Genomic DNA, 19,134 nt, shown 5'->3' on the forward strand with positions numbered 1-19,134 from the left:
AAGAGCTTATTGAATACAAACATCTACAATTCCCAATATAATTACATGACTTAAATGGCATTAATGTGAATTATATTTTCGTCAATTCTGTATATGCTATCTAGCTGGTATTGAAGTTGATATTTCTGGTCCACTAAATTAAATTCTCGAGGGCAAAAAATAGAATGATGTATCGACAATGGTGGTGTGTTTTTTATTGCATAATATTTTTTAGAATTTTCCTGAAACTACATAAAAAAACAAGAAACAAAGATGGCGAGACACGCTTTATTAGTTACAACAGAAAACTTTTTAGTCAAAAGATGGTAAAATCCAAATGCATGGAGTAGTGCATCATCAATGACCAATAACATGAGTTGTGAAATTAAATAGAGAACTTTTTTTAAAAATAATTTGGAACGCTTCGTTAGTATTTTTGGATTTATCCCATGAAGGAAGTCGGCCTATCTTCGAAATTAATTGAGTGCAAGACACAGATAGCTAAATTATAAAAAATAAATAAAATTTTGTTATATTATTTTTCTAGGATTGTTATATTTTTCCCATACGAATTGGGACCTTTACTTGGCACGAGCGCTGGTCCACGGGTCAAGGTTCAGTGGTTCAGTACCTGCGCCGCCCCAGTGGGTGTGCGTTACCCATTCGTCTCGCACGTGCCTCCCTCTCTCTTTCTAATTGACACGTTCGCTGCTTTGCTGCCCGCTATCTGCTGGATACACACTGACTGACTCCACCCACAGAGAGAGAGAGAGAGAGAGAGAGAGAGAGAGAGGGAGCTGCGAGTGATACCGTGGGAAGGTAAGTAAAATCTTTTGGTTCTTGGTTTCCATTGCCGGCGTTGAGCTCCAGGCAGCAACTGCGCAGGGTAGAGAAATGGGAGAGGTGCAAAGTTGATCCCTTTTCTGTTTTTGTTCCGTTTTCAACTGTTTCTTTGTGATTTTGGAGCTTCAAGTGGGGATTTTATGGAAAAGATGGTTCGTTTCATTGTAGGAGGTGAAAAAGACGGAGCAGGGGAAGAAGGAGCCGGCAGCGGTGGACGAGAAGCCCAAGGCTAAGGAAGAGAAAAAGGAGGAGAAGAAGGCGGAGGAGGGGAAGGACGGCGGCGCAGAGGTTGAGGGGAAGAAAGATGGAGGTGAGGAGGAAAAGAAGGCGGACGAGCCGCCTCCGCCGCCTCCGGAGGAGATCGAGATGCGCGTCTTCATGCATTGTGAGGGGTGCGCCAGGAAGGTAAAGAGGAGCTTGAAGGGATTTGCAGGTAATGAGTGTTGTAGGTGAATTTAAACTTTTTTTTTTTTTCCTTTTGCGTGAGATTTGAATACAAAATGGGTTTTTTTTTCAGGGGTGGAGGATGTAAAGACGGACAGCAGGACGCACAAGGTGGTGGTGAAGGGGAAAAAGGCGGCTGAGGACCCGATGAAGGTGGTGGAGCGGGTCCAGAAGAAGACCGGGAGGAAGGTCGAACTGCTAACGCCGCTGCCGCCGACGAAGCCGGAGAAGAAAGAGGAGGAGAAGAAGGAAGAGGAGAAGGCCAAGGTGGAGGAGAAAAAGGAAGAGGTCAGCCATTTACTCTTGTAATATTTCTCAATCTATTTTTTCCATGATCAACACTTCGAATCTCGAATCATTTCTCCCTGTTTCGTCCTCTTCGTCGACAGCCAAAAGTGATCACGGTGGTGCTGACAGTCCACATGCATTGCGAGGCCTGCGCACAAGAGATCAAGAAGCGAATACTAAAGATGACAGGTTCCCCTGTTTTTCTGCCTCAGCCCCTCCAATGATTTTGATTCATTACTTTTAACTGCTATTAATTTACTGAGTTCATTCTATGCAGAAGCAAGATTAATTAAAAGCGTTAATTTCAGTCGCATTTTCTTTTTATTTTCCTGTTCTTTCGTTTTTGGTTTCCAACATGAATCTTCTGACTGATGCTTTTAGCGTGGAGATTGTGACCAAAGATCCTTCCCTTTTCGTCGCTGTCGACTAATTAAGATTCATACTCCCTACCGAGCAGGTGTAAAGGAGGCAGAACCGGATCTGAAGGCTTCCCAAGTTACCGTGAAGGGTGTGTTCGAGCCAGCGAAGCTGGTGGAATACGTACATAAGAGAACCGGCAAGCACGCGGTGGTGGCGAAGCAAGAGCCGGAGCAGAAAGAGGACGAGAAGGGTGACGCCGGAGGGGACGCGGTGAAGGACGAGAAGAAGGACGACGCCGCTGGCGGAGACAATGCCGAGAAGAAAGAAGAAAAGGAATCAGGCGGGGGTGCAGGGGAAAAGGAGAAGAAGGAAGGGGGCGGAGCGGAGACGGCAGAGGCTCCGCCGCCGCCGAAGGTGGTGGAACAACTGATGCGAAACGACTTGTACCACTGCTACCCGAGATACCCTGCCGCTGGTGGATACGTGGGATACGCGTATCCCTATCCCTCGTATAACGCGTATCCTCCTCAGATCTTCAGCGATGAGAATCCCAACGCCTGCTATGTGATGTGATCCGAAGAGGGAAAAAAAGGGTAATGCAGACTTTTTGTATAAGTAAAGAGGCTGATCAGTAATTAGTGGTGCATAATTAGTGCGATATTAGATCCACCTCGGGAAAAACAGAATTATAAATAAGTTTGTATCTGTTTTGTTTTCTGGGGTCGATTAATTATATTTTCTATTTTTGGTGTTTTTCTTGGATCTTTTCGTACGGGTAGAATTATAATAGGTGTTGTTCTTTTCTAATGTGTATGTAACTGTGTCTCCGACTATTTTTGGGTCCGTTCCGGTTACCACTTTGCAAAGAAATGGTAGGACAACATGGCTATTAGAATTCCTTTATATTAAATTTATATGAATATTTTGTAGCTTATCCAAGTTTTGTATACGATAAGCTTATCGGAACGAGTCTGATGAATTCCTTTGTTAATTTTGTGTTCGTTAGATTTTTTCCGTTATAATTTATTTTGTTAAATTTAAGATCGAAATAGATTTTATTATTGGATTAAGTCCAGCGTCAGTATTATTTTTCACCAAGAAAACAGGTGGTGGCATTGAACGCGTACATTAACCCACAATGTTAATGCCGGTGGTTCGACCAACCCCGCCCTTCCGAATTGAACCACAATTAAACATCTACCTGAGCCACCGACATGACGCTTCTATTAATTTCCCGTGGCGGAGGAGGTTTCAACCGCGGTGGTGCTGCTGGTGGCGACAAGTGCAAGCGCCGCCGCCGCCTCCATCGTCATTCGTCAACCGCGAACCGCAGTCCATGGCGGGACGTAGTACGGCGACGCTAGCTGCTTCGATGTCACTGGGCTCCACAGCGAATCTTGGAATGGATCCCTCCCCACGCGCGTGATCACTTTTCGTCCACGGTGCGACCGCTTTACTGCTCGTGAGTAGTTTCAGATCACCTCCAAGGTCCTGGACACGATTCAATGCGACAGCGCGCATATGATTTGCTAGCCTAGCCTGGCTACAAAGTTGAGGGGTATCAGCAGGGTCACGCTCTTCTGACAATTATTCACCTATCATGCCTTCATTTTTATCACACACATATTTCAGTTAATTCGGCCGAATGTTGGACCATTTTGTTATAGAATGTAAAATAAATTTATTGAATTCAAATTATAAATTAAATTTGATTTATCTAGTAACTGTTTGACTTGATAATCTCAAGTTATTTGTCTTGAAGGTTAGGCTAGATCCGGCTCCGGCTCGAAATCGATGGTTCGACGTTTTCTGATAGATCGGTCGTCAACCTTAAACGTCCAAAACGATTACGGTTTAGAATCGTTAATTCATAATTGGTCATTGTTCGCCACAGTTCATTAAATCTTATTTATAGGTTTGGAGAATAATTGACATTAAATCGTAATCATTGATAAAAAAATGATCAAATGATCTCAACCATCAAAAGAAATATAAAAAAAACCCTAACAGCTAATCGCCCAATGGTCAAAACCATCCGTTTCCAACGGTCACACCAAAAAACAAAAAAAAATTCAATCGACGGTTAACTATCTATTCGCGCGTTTTAATGGACTGGAACCGTAACCGGCCCGACAAAGTACTAGGCTGGTTACGATTCTGATCTGTGAACTAGGTGAAAGGGTACTTTGCCCATTCACTCGGTTATAGGTCCGAGTCGGACCCGCTTGGGGTTGGGTCTAGGTTAGGTCAAGTTGTTAGGTTGTCTGCGCACGAGTATAGCGAGGTTTGATACTCTGGTGTTTCTTGAGTCCTAGTGGGAAATCGATCGAATACCCCCGAGTGCAGAGTCGGCCGAGTACTCCAAGTGCCAAGTCACCAAGTACTTTGAGTACAAAATTGACCGAGTACGTGTCAAGTCGTCGAGTACTCTGAGTGCTGAATGGGCCGAGTACATGTCGAGTCGCTGAGTACTCCGAGTGCCGAGTTGTCGATTGTTGAGCTCGCTCGAATGCCGAGTTGGGAGAGAAGTCGCTTGACTATCGAATATAGCCCAATTATCGAATATCGCCTGAGTGCCATGCATGTACTCGGGTATAGAGTTCAGGTGCTCGAGAAAGTAATCCCGAGTGGATTTTTGAGAGCTCAAGAATTAACAAGTCGAGGAAGAAACCGCCAAATACTTGGGAAGTCTTTCCGAGTCCGAGTAGGTCTTTGTCTAAGTGCCAAATCGGAGAACCAAATGTCGAGGCTTACGTTTGATGCAGATTCTTTAAAATATATTCGCCCCACCTTCAACGGTACTTCAATGCTGTTGTGGGTTTATCTGTTTCCCAAGATACAATGACAAACAACGATCACCATCAAACACTGATGATTGCATGCGAATTAAAAGTACAGAGAAGATGCATGACAAAGAAGATGAGAGCGAGGAGAAATGCAGTTGGATGGAGAGTTTTTTGCTATAAGTTTCGCTTCTTTTTCTACTCAACATATAAATTATGGTACATTAATTTAATTAGAAAACTAGATGATATCTTTTATTTTTATACATGCTTTTAACATATACAAATATTTTTAGCATTTGGATAATATATATTCATATTGTGCGGAAGCTAAGGCAATTTTTGAACTTCATAAAATAGGGATCTTACTTTAGTTAATTTGGTGAAAGAACTAATAGATTGCTTAGATAGTTGGATTCTCTTGCATTTTAATTGGGCCGAGCATTTTAATTGGGTCGAAGCCGAACGATCCAAAAGCGGAAGGGGAAGGCAGGCGAGGTCGGTTGCTAAAGATTTTAGGAAATAGTTGACTCCTCCCTGTTTTGGACTTTTCGTCATGTCCATTCAAATTGTTGGAATCAATACTTCCTGGCTGCGTAGAACAGATAGATTCACAGAAAATGTACCACTTGAGGCAGCCAATTTAATTGGCTCACTTAACAAGTGTCATCATAACCCATGTTTAGACTACTTTGTTGAGATATTTTGTGCATTAGTAAAAGTTAATGAGTCAATCAGGTTTTATCTCCTATTCTTATCTTTACGACATTTTGTGCATCAGTCTAATTTATGGTCTGACTGACGTTTTCTAGCATTTCTTTAATATCTGCAACTATCTCTTCAAGTTCTGTAAACACTCGCATGATTTTCGATATTCCCTTTTTGGTTGTCTCTTATTTTCCCCTTCGGTTTATTCGTCGAGACTAGCTGCTTGGTTGTTTCGTGTTGACCGGAAAAAGTTGCAGTTACCTCTTTTATTAAGCAGAAGCTCAAACTTGATGACAATTTCCAAGCTAAGAACTGATTACTCTTTTATTTGTTTACGAAATTAATTTTGAACTCCTAAGAAAATATGTACCAGTTTATTATTTATAACTTTTTTAAAAATTAAAATGTTCAGCTTTTGCAATCTGATTAATCCCAGAGACAAATGGCCTGGCTCCACAAATCGTCCACTGGACAAATCCTGAAAGCATGCGTAGCTCTTCGTTCAATAGCCAATGTCTCAAATTTTTCATTTCATTGGAGAAAAATACCCTGCTAGTGTGAGGTTCTAAGGAAGAATCCGATCACATCGAGTCTATTATATGTAACACAGCTATAAAAAAAATAATGTAGAGAAAAAAAACTTACAAGAAAAACACTGAGAAATATTTTTTCCTTCCACGAAAGGAAAGAATGAAGAACAAACCTTTAAAGTTTTGCTCATCAAAAGATAGAAAAAAATATATAAATAACAAATAGATTTGAACAGGCATTTTTTTTAATAAAAAAATTTATGCTCAGGTTCGGGCTTCATTTCATGCACAAGTGAGTTCACCCCAAATTGGCTGAAATTAATATAGAGAAAAAATTTGAGAAAGAATTTTCAGTCTTTTTCTTCTCTCCAGTTTTTGTCAAAGGAAAGTTAGAGGGATTTAGAAATTAATGTCTGTGCTTGTACTAAAATCAAGTAAATCTCTACAGATTGCCTGGGTGGTAAATAAATTAAGCCCAAGTAGATTTTGTTTCCTTTTGATGAAGTTGTTCAGTTTGGCTGAAAGTTGGATCATCATTGAAACTTTGAATCAATCAGGATATGTTGTTGTTCAAATACTTCACATATTATTAGATTCCTATTGAATACAATTAATTTATTATTGTCTATGTGATATTCTTTCATGCTGAGCTTATCAATTGACTTTGTGATAGTCAGATATGTTCATAGCAGTTATATTGCTTGAGACTGTGGATTGGTTTGTGTTTTGGCTGCAGATGTTGTAACTGATTCCAACATCTAAAGCAAGCTTCCATGTGCTCAATGACATATTCCATCGTCTCAACTATGCCTAAGCAGTGGCTTGTTCTATGGATTTGATGTCAGAGGATTGAGTGGCAATTGTGTGTATTTTGATTTGAATAAGGATTGTCCCTTATTTTTAATTTGTTTGATTGTGCAATTGTTCATCCCAATGGTACGGTCGGCTCTTCATCTGTAAGGAAGTAAATCAGGAAGCTGCAGTTGGTCACGACGGAGGAGTTTGAGCTTTGTTGAAATTCGACCCTTGCTCACTTCAACAATCTATATACAAAGATGGTGGCGTGTGAATGACTTCAATTAATCAAGGATGACTGTCATAAATAAGCTGTAGGCACAAAAGTTGTGCAAAATGTAATTGTTTTTCCTGCCATTAGAAAACTCCCTACTCAAGAAAGGTAAGGGAAAGAGGAGTAGAAAGACAGGAAGCAATATATAGAATGAAAATGAAGAGAAAGGTGTATAGTTCTCTTCGAATTATTGTTACAAATTCCCATCATGGGGAAAAAATATTTCATAATCAATCTTCCATTTCACTAGTGAGCTTTGCCCATGATCTTCATCACTCAAGCTCGTCTATGCAACATTACTCATAGCTCAGTATACATCTTTGAGTTCATTTGCAAGAGAAGGATTGTTCCACCGAGCAGAAGAGCCAGAGATCGAGTGGGTGTGTGTGAGACAGAGCTGAAATATTCATTCATTCATGACGCATCCAACAAATATTGAACAAAAGCCAAAGTTTACATCCAAAAAATATTTGTTGAGATTGCGTGTTCGATTGACAGAATAACAAAGAGAGCAAGGAAAAAAGAGAGCACACTTGAAATAGCAATTGGTTACACTTAAGCAGTCTGAACATGGACTCCGATAGCAATGACAAGGATGGTCATGAGGAGAAAGAAGATGACTGCATGCACCAGAATGGAGATGCCGCTGGTGAGCATGTTCCCAAACTCCACAACCCTCGTCCTCGACGGCAGCTGAAACAGCAGACCCGGCGACAGCAGGATGAACAGAATCACCGCGACGATCACCGGACCCCAATCGGCCATGTGCCTTGATCAACAAGCTAAACTCTTAGATTCTTCTGGTTTAAATTTTATTAGAACTACGAGTGCATGTAAGACGAGGATTGCATGTAGAAGAAGAAAAGGTTGCTGCTATACTTAAGCAATAAGAAAGCGTGACTGGGTCAGAAGCAAAAGTTCAAGGCGAGGAATTGCTTTATGATTCATGGAATGCAAAGCTTTACACTAATACATTTGGTGATTGGTCACTTTAGTCGGGATTCTTTTTATTAAAGTTGTGGGAAATGAGAATAGGATGTGAATGCGCTCTTTATATATCAGTGCAGTGTGAATATGAAATTGTTTAAGAGCATTAATAATAAAGTGAAGGAAGAAAGCTGGCGTGGACGTCGTTTTACTGTCATTGATGGCAAATGTGGGGGATAAGGTTCCTGAGATTTGTAAAGAGATCAACCATGTCGGTTCAATAATGTATCACCATGTTGGGAGTCTGGAACTCTCGTCAAGTTTGTTTATAATATAAGAATGTATCTTTATAACTATAGAATGTAACATTGAGTTGATGAATAGAAAGCAAAGTTTGTTATTCCTCTTTCGGTGACAAGAAATATTGGTAAACATGTTAATGACAAGTAAATAAGTAATCGTTGTTCATGGTATAAGAAAAGAATTTTATCTGAAAAAGCAGCTGTACATTCATAAGCTTATAAATGTTAATGCTGTTGTCCAAGCTCTAACGCATATCTGCCCTCAAGCTGTAAGCGGGCTTAAGTCAACAGAATGCGAAAGAAAAAGACACACTGCCAACAAAAACAAAAGAGGAATTCACACTCAACGCCCCCTTCCGGTTGTGGAGCCTAACTACCGCTACATGATGGTTTAAGAATCTATAATGGTGTTGCATGTGCTATTACAGATGACATACATAATGTCCTTCAACCTTAACCGTCCATTAATGATATCCCATCTAAAGTAAGTGACCTACACTTTCATCTCTCATATTATTTTCCTCATTTCCTCTCGTCCTTCACTTTTTCTTATTTTGTTATTTCAGTAAGCGCACGAGTAGCTTGCCTCCATTGCGAGGACGATGAACCATTATAGTGGACGGCTCTAAAGTTGCGTAGGAATTATGTAATGTGATTCTCAAATTTCAATCCCATCATGCACATACGATGACCCACGCCCTGATCGAGGCCATAGTTTTCATCCTACGTCCTAAAGTTGAACCGACAATGCTCTATTCAAAATATGCGCCATATGATTGCATATGGAACTGTATATCTAAGAGCTTAAAAACATGTACTTTTACTTGGTGTTGCCTATAATTGATCACACGATGCTCAAGTGCTTCACAATAATTTGAAGACAAGTGTTACACTGTTAGGAACTATATATTGACATCCATGATATCAACATTTGTAAGTAGCATTTTACAACTCACGCGAACTATGCTCAAGTGACACAGATTGAATCCACCACCCAGATCACGCGAAATATATATACATGTCATGATTAAATAGATATCTGTTCATTGTGTACAAGGAAGAGGAACAGAAGACGTCAGAACTCAACTAATGATCCATTCAGAGCTCACGCTAAGATAAATTTCAGAGAGGAGCCTCTTCAACAAGAAGAAGAGATTGCAATTGATCATGAACATGGACCAAAAACACGATAACAGCGATACAGAACCCGGAGAGGTAGTCAAACTGTGTTAGAACTTGGACTATAATTAACAGAGATCAGTTTATTGCCAAGAAAAGGGAAGAGCTCGTGAAGCCTCATCTGATGACTCTCCTCCCATCACATTAAACACACCCTGATAATGAAGACCTGCCTCAGCCCCACATATAAACACATTGCCTACTTGCTCATTCTCAGCCGTCGAGCAAGAAAACCCTGTTGCTGCTGAAACATAGCCTGAAGCTTGAGCAGCATTGGCGAAGGGCAGGCCTGAAACCAGGGACTGGTGAATAGGAATCCTACCAGCAGGCAGCATTTGACCCACGCCGACGCCCACATCCTGAGTTGATGACAGAAGAGAGAGCACAATCGGAGTTGAACACTTGCGTCGGTGATCTCTCGGTGAGAATTCTGCTGCAGCTGCTGCTCTTCGCTGAGATGGTCTCGAGAAAGGGCTGCAACGTGGCCTGTGGTCGGCCGAAGGGAGAATTGTCGTCTTGCAAGAAAGGAAACTGATTTATGTTTCTGGTGGCGCTTTGTTGGCCGTTGATAGCGTGTTGGGGCAATTGAGCTCTGCGGAGTGCGTCATCGGGTTTGATGACTCCGGACCAACTGTGGCCTTGTGTAGTGGGAGTCAGATAAGGATACATAAAGAACCTGTTTCCTGAACATCACACAAACTTATAGATAGCTTCAGATCTAACAGGAGGGGGAAGTGTGTTCCAAGCAAGAAGCCAAATCTCGAAGTTTTACCAGGGTTATTTGGAAATACGCTGCCAGGGTTAATGGATTCTGGTTGAGGCTTCCTTCGGCGCCGATTATGCCCATCCAGTCGTTTTCGACAGCTTCGTTTAACCTCATCAAACTCCACCAGTTGGTGAAACCTGTGGGAATCAGAAAACACACACACACTCACACAGATTAATTCATTGACCATTCGCATGGAAATCGACTGGAATTTAAAATTGAAAAAAAAACTACGTTTGATTACGGACACTATTTTGATGTCCAACCTGTTCCATTCCATTACCTGCTACACTGTTGGCAGAAGCGTTGTTCTTGGCCCCCCACCATCACGACCGGAGTCTTGGAATGGACTTCGCACACCTTGTGCCGCCGATGATACTCCCGGGAGTTACTCAGGTCGGATTTGCACCCGTCGACCAAGCAAGAGGCGCCGAGGCTGCCATTGCTGACAGCCCGGGTTCTCTTAGATGGAACCGCCGTCACTGCCTCCGCCATCGCTGCCGCCGGTGGTCGGTTGCCCCAACTCTCCGGCTGCCTGAAGCCACCCAAACCGCCCAGTTTCAGATCGACAGAGCAATCCATCAAACCACCACTCTGGCTACCGAGAACGAAGCTCGGCCCCACCAAAGAACCCAGGTTGAGCTCCGCGCTCTGCTCGAGATCGGCGAGGTCCCAAGCCGGCATCTTGGAGCTCCACTCCATCGGGAGCTGCCTCCTCGCGAGCTATTTTTCCCACACAGAAAGAAACCGAACACACCAATCAAGAATCCACTAACACGAACAAGAGAATCAAGAACCAGCAGAGCAAATCTAGGCAATAAAAAGCCGTGCACAGTAGTCAGATCAGATAATAAAAATCTCCACTTGGCGAGATGGCAGAGCTGCTGGGGAGACAGTGCAAGGTTTATGAGCAAGAGCAGTGATAGATCCACTAATCTGGGGTTCGGCCTCTCCTCCTCTAGCACACCACCTTTCAATAATCTCTGACAAGATTCAATTATTATTCAAGCATTCAATGCGAGGGGTAAAAAGAGAGGAGGGAGGGCAGAGTTGGTGCTCACCGGGTGCTCTGTGAGTAGACATGATCCATTAGGGGAGAAGCATGCATGAAGGCTGAAGTAAACAGATGGAGTTGGCAAAATTACAGAGAGAGAGAGAGAGAGAGAGAGAGAGTACACTAACTAAAAGTTACAGGGTGTGATTGCGATCTTATTCGCTATGCGAGCTTGGTTGGGAGAGATGGAGGAAGGGAAGGAGGTAGGTTTGATGGCAGGGATCATGTCTCAGTGCTACCACTGATGCTAACATGTCCGGGCAATAATTAAAACAAATCTTTTCCTAAATAATTAATGAGATTTTTTATGATAACTTATTAAATTAAGTTTTTTAAATATTTAAATCATATATCTTATTTTTAAAATTATCAAATTAAGTATCAATTTCACTGTCAGCTTGGCCCGCATGGCGGCTACAATTATGAACTCTCTCTCTCTCTCTCTCCCCCCCCCCCTCCTCTGTTTTTTTTTTCTTCAAATTATCAGTTTTACAAATGTCATTGTTCTCTACAATCCCAATTGTACAAACAAATACTTTGTGTTCTCTATATCATTTTAATTTTTTCTTTCTTCCTTTTCGGATTTAGATCAATTTAAGTCTAATGCAAAATTGATACATTGATTTAGACTACTGCAAATTGAATAAACAGTACGTTCTCTAAACGTAATCAAAAGGATGTTCTGAATTGACCGTCGTATGCGCTTTTCTCTAAACTCTTTAGACGCGTACTTTTTTCTTCTTCCAATTTACAATAACCTAGATTCATGCAGTAATTAGGCCAGAACTGTTATCAAATCTCATACTTCTCAAAGTCCTATTCTGTATTGAATGCCTTATGAATGCTCAAAGTCGAATTCTGTTTGGAGTCGTATTGTGTGGGGGCGTACATCTGTTGTTTGAACAATGTCCACAACGATTCATTTGGATCCATATGGAATCAAGTTCACAATAAAATAAAATAAAAATAAACAAGCCTAACAAGTCCGTAAGGTTCCAAACTCATCACATCCTTACTCGTCAAAAGTGTAATCGAGTTAGGTCACCTATCGGTGCAACCAATTTTGACCGTGCCTGATATGACCCATAAAAGAATGAATCTAAACTATTCTGTGGGTCTAATTACATAGAAATGACTCATCTCGCATGCCAAGTTGTGTACGACCTTACTCTACCTCAAATTTATTATACATATTTATTATTTTATCAAAAAGTTAAAGCCCGGTGAGCTTTGACAAGGCCTGATGTTAGGCATCCCTTACCGATATCGTAGGTCAGGTCTATCAGTTCTATATACGCTACGCTCCATTCGCCGTTACTGCTTGTGCCCGCTGCAGGATGTCGTCTATTCTCTCCCTTTCAGATTCCTGTTCTTCAGGTGCACTGCACGTGAGGAATCTGTGCCAACTATTATTTAACTACTCCAATGATTTGATTGAAGTGACATGGAGTGGGTCGCAATTGACTTACATGAGCCATAGATCGTAAAATTATAAAGTATGGCGGTACTTAATTTATTTGTTTATTCACCACTCAAACACCAGAGTTGGCACCAGCTACACGTTAGTCAATTAGGAGATCTAATCGATGCCTCCAAATCTGAAAGAAGAAGAAGAACAGGCAAAAGGCACCGGATTGGGTTTAATTTAATTCGCTCCACTCAGTTAAGTTATCTTAAATTAAAAGGGGTTGTCTTTGTCGTGGCATGCAGTTCGAAAAGATATTTTAAGCAGAGACGTGTCAATGCCCCCACAAAGAAGAGAAGGGGTCATGCAATCCACTCACCGCCACAATAAGTTGATACGGTTGTCAAGAATAATGAGTGGAATTGGATCGAGGTGAACTTTTAAATGTAAAAAAGAACATTTAATTTTGGAATATTTTATTATAAATGTATTTTAATCGATTCCATTTATTCGTCAAAACTGTCGAGAGAACACCCACTCAATCGGTATCTAATATGGGACTAGATAAATTATAATATGCTTATATTTTCTATGAAAGTAGAGGTAAAGAGATAAGTCTGGTAGCAGTGCCTTCTTCGTCACACGTGATTTGAAGAATCTCAGGTCACGTGTGAAGGGCCACTCGTCAGTCCGGTATTGTACAAATACAAAACATGCCGTTTCGCACGAGTGGAAGATTAAAGATGCTGCTTATATAATTCAGTAATTCACTGTTTTTTTAATCAATTTTTTTTATTAAAGTCTCAATATACGAAGTGCGTCATTATCGTAAAAGTGTTATCAGGGCAGCCGGAAAAAAACTAAATGACCATGCCTTTTATTCAAAATATCAAATCCACGTTTTAAAACTTTTCTTTTCTTATTCCTCCTTAGTTATAATAATCTACGTATCTAATAATGCCTTTTTAATAATATTTTAATAGGAAATTTTGTAAATCCTAATTCCAATTTTTTGCATCTCGTAGGAATATATTATAGAAATAGAGTTACGAAATAGTACATAAAATTTGAATTTGCATACGAGAATTTGGATTTATAAAGTCATCAACTGGGAATTTGAATTTGGAAGCACAACTTCGAGGGATAAATTTGATGAAATAAATAGGGTTAGACGACCGTCCATGACTCGATTCGACCGACATGTGACACCATGGTTTTAGTTGCACGTGAACGTGCAACGACGCCTGATTCAGCGCAAAGAGCGACGAACGCACGATGAATTATGCGGAATGGCACCTGATTGCATGTGGAGGATGACGAGATGACAGACGGACGAGTATGCACATACGACAACGCTCAATTACGTGTCTAACCCAACGACATCTCATGGACGCCAAAAGTTGGTGTCGGCTGGACGGCAGGTCACAATGGTAATCGACGTCGATAGAAGGGGCTTTAGAGTAGAACACTATAGGAAACATATATCATCTAGATGTACGATACATTTGATAACTGAGAGATAGAATGTGTGATTTCAATCTCATATTAAGGTAAGATCAATGAAAACTAACATGATCATATTTAGGACCAGAGAAGTCTACGATAGAATAACTATATATCCCCTATGCTATTTGTCATCTACACGAACTACTTCATTAGATTGGTGAGGGTACGAACAAAAAATTTAGAGTTGAATTATCATCCCAAATGTAAAAGTCAAAAGTCTAAAGATTACACATCTAACTTTTCTAGATGACCTACTAATCATGTCTACAAGGGGCATTACATCAATTGACATCCTGCAAAAATATGTTAATGACTTTAGAGAGTCTTCGGGCCGGACTTACTATAAATATTATAAAATTTGCATTATATACATATCAAAGTTAGAGGATATACAAATGATAATAAGGATCCTGAAAGGTACAATACCTTTCAGATATTTGGGTGTTCTTTGGCTCCAACTAAGCTAAAGGTAATGCATTTATGCACTTTTAATAGAGAAGATTGCTGTGTATATCAATTCTTGGACTAGCATGTCCCTATCGTATGCGACTAGGGCACAGTTGATTAGAGCTATTAGGTGTGAAATGTTACTAGTTAATTATATATCCAATTCCAATAGAGATTATAGATAAAATCATCATATTGTGTAAAATGTTTTTATGAGAATCCAAGAAGATACTTGTAGCATCGAAGGATATGTGCTCTCCAAAGGCAGAAGGAGAGGTGAATTTCAAGGATACCAGAAGTGGAATCAAGTCCTTCTCACAAAGAATTTATAGAGTACATATGCTAAGTCTACTTTTTATGGAGACATGATATCTATCTTGGAGAAGACAATTGGTGTGAGAATGACAATCTAAAAAGGGAGATTCTTTGTTGATCAAGTAGATATATAGTTGTAATTTAGGAAAGGATAGTTGGCATGACACAGGTCAATATATCAACAGCTCAACTCCTCACAAGCTAGAGCAATGGTTTATACTTCGACATTGTAAAGACCTATGATTGCTGAACAAAGGATAGGAGTGTGTCTTATTGGAAGGTGATTTGAAGATCTTGAATACTGCCGAAACATTCATTCATTGTAGTTAGGAGCAAGTGACAAACTTCTCACTCGAGACTGTTGATGCAATTGATCTTTGATCAAGATTGATCTAGTTTAAATTGACTCGAATTGAGATTTCGATATTTGATCAATATATTAATTAATTGATCGAGACATCAAATAAGTTTAGATTGACTAAATACTTGATAATAGATCAATATGTTAAAGTAGTTGAATGAAAAGTCAAGTAGATCAAAGTTAATCGGATATTTGATAAGATGTATGAAAAATTCAAGTGGATCGCAATCAACTGGATATTTGACGATTAGAAGTCCAATACTTGACGGTCAACTGGATAATTGAACACGAGATAGAAAATCCAAATGGATCATGATTGATCCGACAATTTATCAACTATGCAGCGTCAACAATAAAAAGATATTTAAAGATGTATATATATATATCCTGTTTGCATAATACATATGATTAAATTAAGTGCAAATGTATAATATACTATTTGTATTATAATGTTCATATCATAGTTTAAAATTTCATATTGTATCAAGTGGTACAAGCCGAATTTATTGTATCAATTGGCATGACACCGACAACACACTGCGAGGCCCTACGTGAAACTTGGAGCCACACATAGGCCTTCTACAAGAGCCCACGGTTGCAAGTGACCGTTATTTTTTTTATTTTTTAAATAATTAATTCTTTCATCTCTTAATTTTGTTCTCCTTCCTTTCCATATTTTATGTGATGAATCCTTTCGTCCATAAATATATTCCTTTTTAATCTTTTTTAATTCCTTTCCTCTTTAAAAAAATTTCTAAATTTAATTTAATTTAATTTAAACCTAATTGGCCGTATTTAAATTTTACTTAATTATAAAATAACTTTTATTATCATAATTTTTAAAACATTAATTTAATCTAATAATAAGTATTTTTTTAAAAAATTAATATACTTTATATTAAAAAAATATTAAAACCATATATGCACTGTACAATATGATATCGAAATCATAACCAAAAGTACTCGAATATAACTTGAAATTTAAATCGTGATTCAGATGATATTTGAACACAAAGACAATAGGAGATGATAAGGCAAGAATGCAATTAATAATAGTATTGACTAGGTTGTATATTTAATCATTCAATTTGATCAATAAATTTTGTTGATTAATTGAAAATTTTTCGTTTAGATATAGCTAGCCCCATTCTCCTTTTAACTATTAATTAATTGATCATTTTGGAAGATACGCAGGCGAATATTAATTCAAGGGAGAAATTAAGCGGCGCAATTAATTGCCAATTTCGAAAAACATATACATGGCGCATCATCATAAATATTAAATGATTTCCTTTTCAGTGAAATTACTCTTTTTTGCATTTCCCCTTGCAAACTGTGTATAAAAGGACTCCTCCTCCTCCTCCAACCCACAGCCACAGGCATCTCATCCAACAACTTACAAAAACAAATATGGCCACTTTGAAGTTCATCTTCTCCCTGTTTGTTTCCTTTTGCATTGTCAAAGGAGGTCTCTCTCTCTTTCTCTTTCTCATTCTCTTTTCTTTTATTATTTGGAAAAAATTCATGTTTTGATCCAAATTTAATTAATTATATTTCTGTATCTCGTAGGCTTGAGCCAGTGCACCCTGTCGGACATCAGCGTGGCTCAAACAGCCGTGGGAGAATTTCAAGGTGCGACGGAGTACCAGGTGTCGATTAGCAACGGATGCATATGCTCTCAAGGGCGCCTCGTGTTCCAGTGCGCTGGATTCAACAGCTTCGAACCGGTGGATCCCACCTTGTTCAAGCCGACAGGCGGAGATCAATGTCTGGCCAACAACGGCCAACCCATCCACGACGGCGAGACCGTCTCCTTCAAGTACGCATCGAAGAGTCAAGTGGCGCTTTCGCCGCTCAGTTCTGAAATTGCTTGCTCTTGAGATCGATCGAGTCATGGAAGCGCATGCAGCTCGCTTTTATTTTATTATGTTAAAATAAAATTATTAATTTTCAGAAGGATTAAAAATATGAATGAAGAGAAGAAAAAAAGAAAAGAAAGAGGAGAGTCTTACATGCATTATTTATCTGGAAGTTGTATTCCAATTATTTAATAAAGGTTACTTAAGCAAGCATACGCCTTTTGTTTTCTTTTTAAATCTTGTTTTAGGTTTTGAAAAAAAATTAAACGTTGTAAATTGAAATAAAGGAATTAAATAAATATTTTAATTCTTAATAATTTTATTTTATAAAAATAAACAAATATAGTTACAGTCTTACAGAGTATCATAAAAATAAATAAATATACTGTGTCATATAGTTGCATTTTCTAAAAATATAATTTATTTTCATAAATAGTTTTTTTTAAAAAAATTGTTACAAATCAAAATTGAAAAATTACAATAAATATGATTTCACCGAAATATGACAATATAAATAAATAAAGATTTTGATTCGTGTTTGTTGCTTATAATAAAATTTTTACGTGGTACATTTTAGTTGAATTTAAACCGGTTCAAATAAAAACAAATCGTGGTCTTTAAACCTTATACAGTATAATATATATTTCTTAATGTGATTGTATATTTATTTATTTAAAAAAAAAAACATGACTTCATCCCATCATTAAATAAAAAATATTAAGTTATTCAAAAATGGATTTTCTATTAAATAGAAAACTCGAATCATATTGAATTTGATTCCATTTAATTAAAATAAAAACCACTTTAATTTCATTTTGACTAATTATAATATTAAGAGTATTTATTTATCATTTGTAAGAAGATATATATGATTTTCTTGATAATTATATTGAATGATTGAAAGTTTGGAATTTGATAATTTTAGAAGGAGAGTGTAGTTTTGACATAATTAAGTTAAATTTAATTTAATTTATTCTTTTTTATTTGGATCGAGCCCCTTAAGTTATTAGCTTATTTCTTCGATACAATATTTTATTTTACTTTCTATTTCATTTGAGTTGGATTATTAAAACGGATTCAATTTATTAACGCGCGAGACTGTAAATTACTTAATTCTTCTGATATTCCATAAGCAGGGCACAACGGGGAAACTTTCCAACGTGCATATTGAAGAGTAAATATGGGAATTATCAAAATGGATACAAATATTTATAAAAGAAAGAAAATTTGATGTTGTCCTTTAATCCTTATTATGGTAATCCATCAAATGGAAAACTGCTGATTCACTATGCTTAAACGTCTAAATAAGGAACCCAAATCTCACGCACTTAATGCAAATATTCTCGGCCAATTCTTCTTCTGCTACAGCATTCATAAATAATGCACAGAACTCCTAGAGAGTTTCACTCAAGACAAGGAGAAGATAAAGCGATCACAATTTTTAAACTTTTCATCATGGCGCAGCACAAGGCTCCCTTCTTCGTCTGTGCGATAGCCATCGTCGCCGCTCTACTACTCTCCGCCGCCTCGCCGGCGAGAGCCCAGATCAAGATCTGCGGAGCAGACCTCGGTGATCTCCTCGCCGACTGCAGAAGGTACGTTAGGATCCCGGGCCCCAAGGTGAACCCCTCCGCAGCGTGCTGCGCCGAAATCAAGAAGCTCGACTTGCCGTGCCTGTGCGATAATCTCCCGCCGGGTATCGAAAAGAGGATCAGCTTGGAGAAGGCGGTCTTCGTGGCCAGGAAGTGCGGGAAGAAGGTGCGCAAAGGAACCAAGTGCGGAGGTATAGGAAATCAACTCAATGGTGATCGATATATATATATTTCTTGGTTTAATTTAATCGACGTTTGAGTTTTGAGTCTATTGGCCGCAGACTTCACGGTTCCTGTGATGGCTTGAGATGGAAGCAGGGTGGAGACTGCAGGTTGGATCGAGAGTAGAGGCTGAAGGTCGTTCAGTCTCATTAGTGTAGTTGAAGAATTAATAATGATAACGTTGCGATGACATTG

General features: G+C 38.9%; 4 protein-coding genes and 1 pseudogene across 4 annotated transcripts; 3 read left to right on the top strand and 2 right to left on the bottom strand.

The window, feature by feature from the left end:
* The first annotated feature begins 778 nt into the window (after window positions 1-778).
* LOC141827512 (heavy metal-associated isoprenylated plant protein 3-like) lies at window positions 779-2,656 on the top strand. The gene is made up of 5 exons (XM_074714779.1): window positions 779-882; window positions 991-1,255; window positions 1,340-1,554; window positions 1,656-1,743; window positions 2,012-2,656. The coding sequence occupies exons 1-5, from the start codon at window positions 874-876 to the stop codon at window positions 2,485-2,487; spliced, it is 1,053 nt and encodes a 350-aa protein (XP_074570880.1). The 5' UTR covers window positions 779-873; the 3' UTR covers window positions 2,488-2,656.
* A 4,800-nt stretch (window positions 2,657-7,456) lies between these two features.
* Window positions 7,457-7,881, bottom strand: LOC141827520 (uncharacterized). The gene has a single exon (XM_074714791.1). It carries the CDS (start codon window positions 7,767-7,769, stop codon window positions 7,560-7,562), a length of 210 nt encoding a protein of 69 aa, XP_074570892.1. The 5' UTR covers window positions 7,770-7,881; the 3' UTR covers window positions 7,457-7,559.
* A 1,361-nt stretch (window positions 7,882-9,242) lies between these two features.
* LOC141838959 (squamosa promoter-binding-like protein 16) lies at window positions 9,243-11,446 on the bottom strand (annotated as a pseudogene).
* A 5,230-nt stretch (window positions 11,447-16,676) lies between these two features.
* LOC141823909 (TPD1 protein homolog 1-like) lies at window positions 16,677-17,146 on the top strand. Its single transcript, XM_074711117.1, has 2 exons — window positions 16,677-16,734; window positions 16,836-17,146. The coding sequence occupies exons 1-2, from the start codon at window positions 16,677-16,679 to the stop codon at window positions 17,144-17,146; spliced, it is 369 nt and encodes a 122-aa protein (XP_074567218.1).
* A 1,434-nt stretch (window positions 17,147-18,580) lies between these two features.
* Window positions 18,581-19,024, top strand: LOC141823919 (uncharacterized). Its single transcript, XM_074711126.1, has 2 exons — window positions 18,581-18,908; window positions 18,999-19,024. The coding sequence occupies exons 1-2, from the start codon at window positions 18,581-18,583 to the stop codon at window positions 19,022-19,024; spliced, it is 354 nt and encodes a 117-aa protein (XP_074567227.1).
* The last annotated feature ends 110 nt before the right edge of the window (window positions 19,025-19,134 follow it).

This window comes from Curcuma longa, chromosome 1 (assembly GCF_044706935.1).
Source record: "Curcuma longa cultivar G26 ecotype Majalengka, Jawa Barat chromosome 1, ITB_CL_G26_1.1, whole genome shotgun sequence".
Lineage (NCBI taxonomy): Eukaryota > Viridiplantae > Streptophyta > Magnoliopsida > Zingiberales > Zingiberaceae > Curcuma > Curcuma longa.

Bases quoted from the DNA above. Each gene is read 5' to 3' on its own strand.
- LOC141827512 (XM_074714779.1), top strand. The intron at 1,256-1,339 runs GTAATGAGTGTT...TTTTTTTTTCAG, and splicing joins GAGCTTGAAGGGATTTGCAG to GGGTGGAGGATGTAAAGACG. The intron at 1,744-2,011 runs GTTCCCCTGTTT...CCTACCGAGCAG, and splicing joins GCGAATACTAAAGATGACAG to GTGTAAAGGAGGCAGAACCG.
- LOC141827520 (XM_074714791.1), bottom strand. From the start codon at position 7,769: ATGGCCGATTGGGGTCCGGTGATCGTCGCGGTGATTCTGTTCATCCTG.
- LOC141823909 (XM_074711117.1), top strand. From the start codon at position 16,677: ATGGCCACTTTGAAGTTCATCTTCTCCCTGTTTGTTTCCTTTTGCATT. The intron at 16,735-16,835 runs GTCTCTCTCTCT...TGTATCTCGTAG, and splicing joins CTTTTGCATTGTCAAAGGAG to GCTTGAGCCAGTGCACCCTG.
- LOC141823919 (XM_074711126.1), top strand. From the start codon at position 18,581: ATGGCGCAGCACAAGGCTCCCTTCTTCGTCTGTGCGATAGCCATCGTC. The intron at 18,909-18,998 runs GTATAGGAAATC...TATTGGCCGCAG, and splicing joins CAAAGGAACCAAGTGCGGAG to ACTTCACGGTTCCTGTGATG.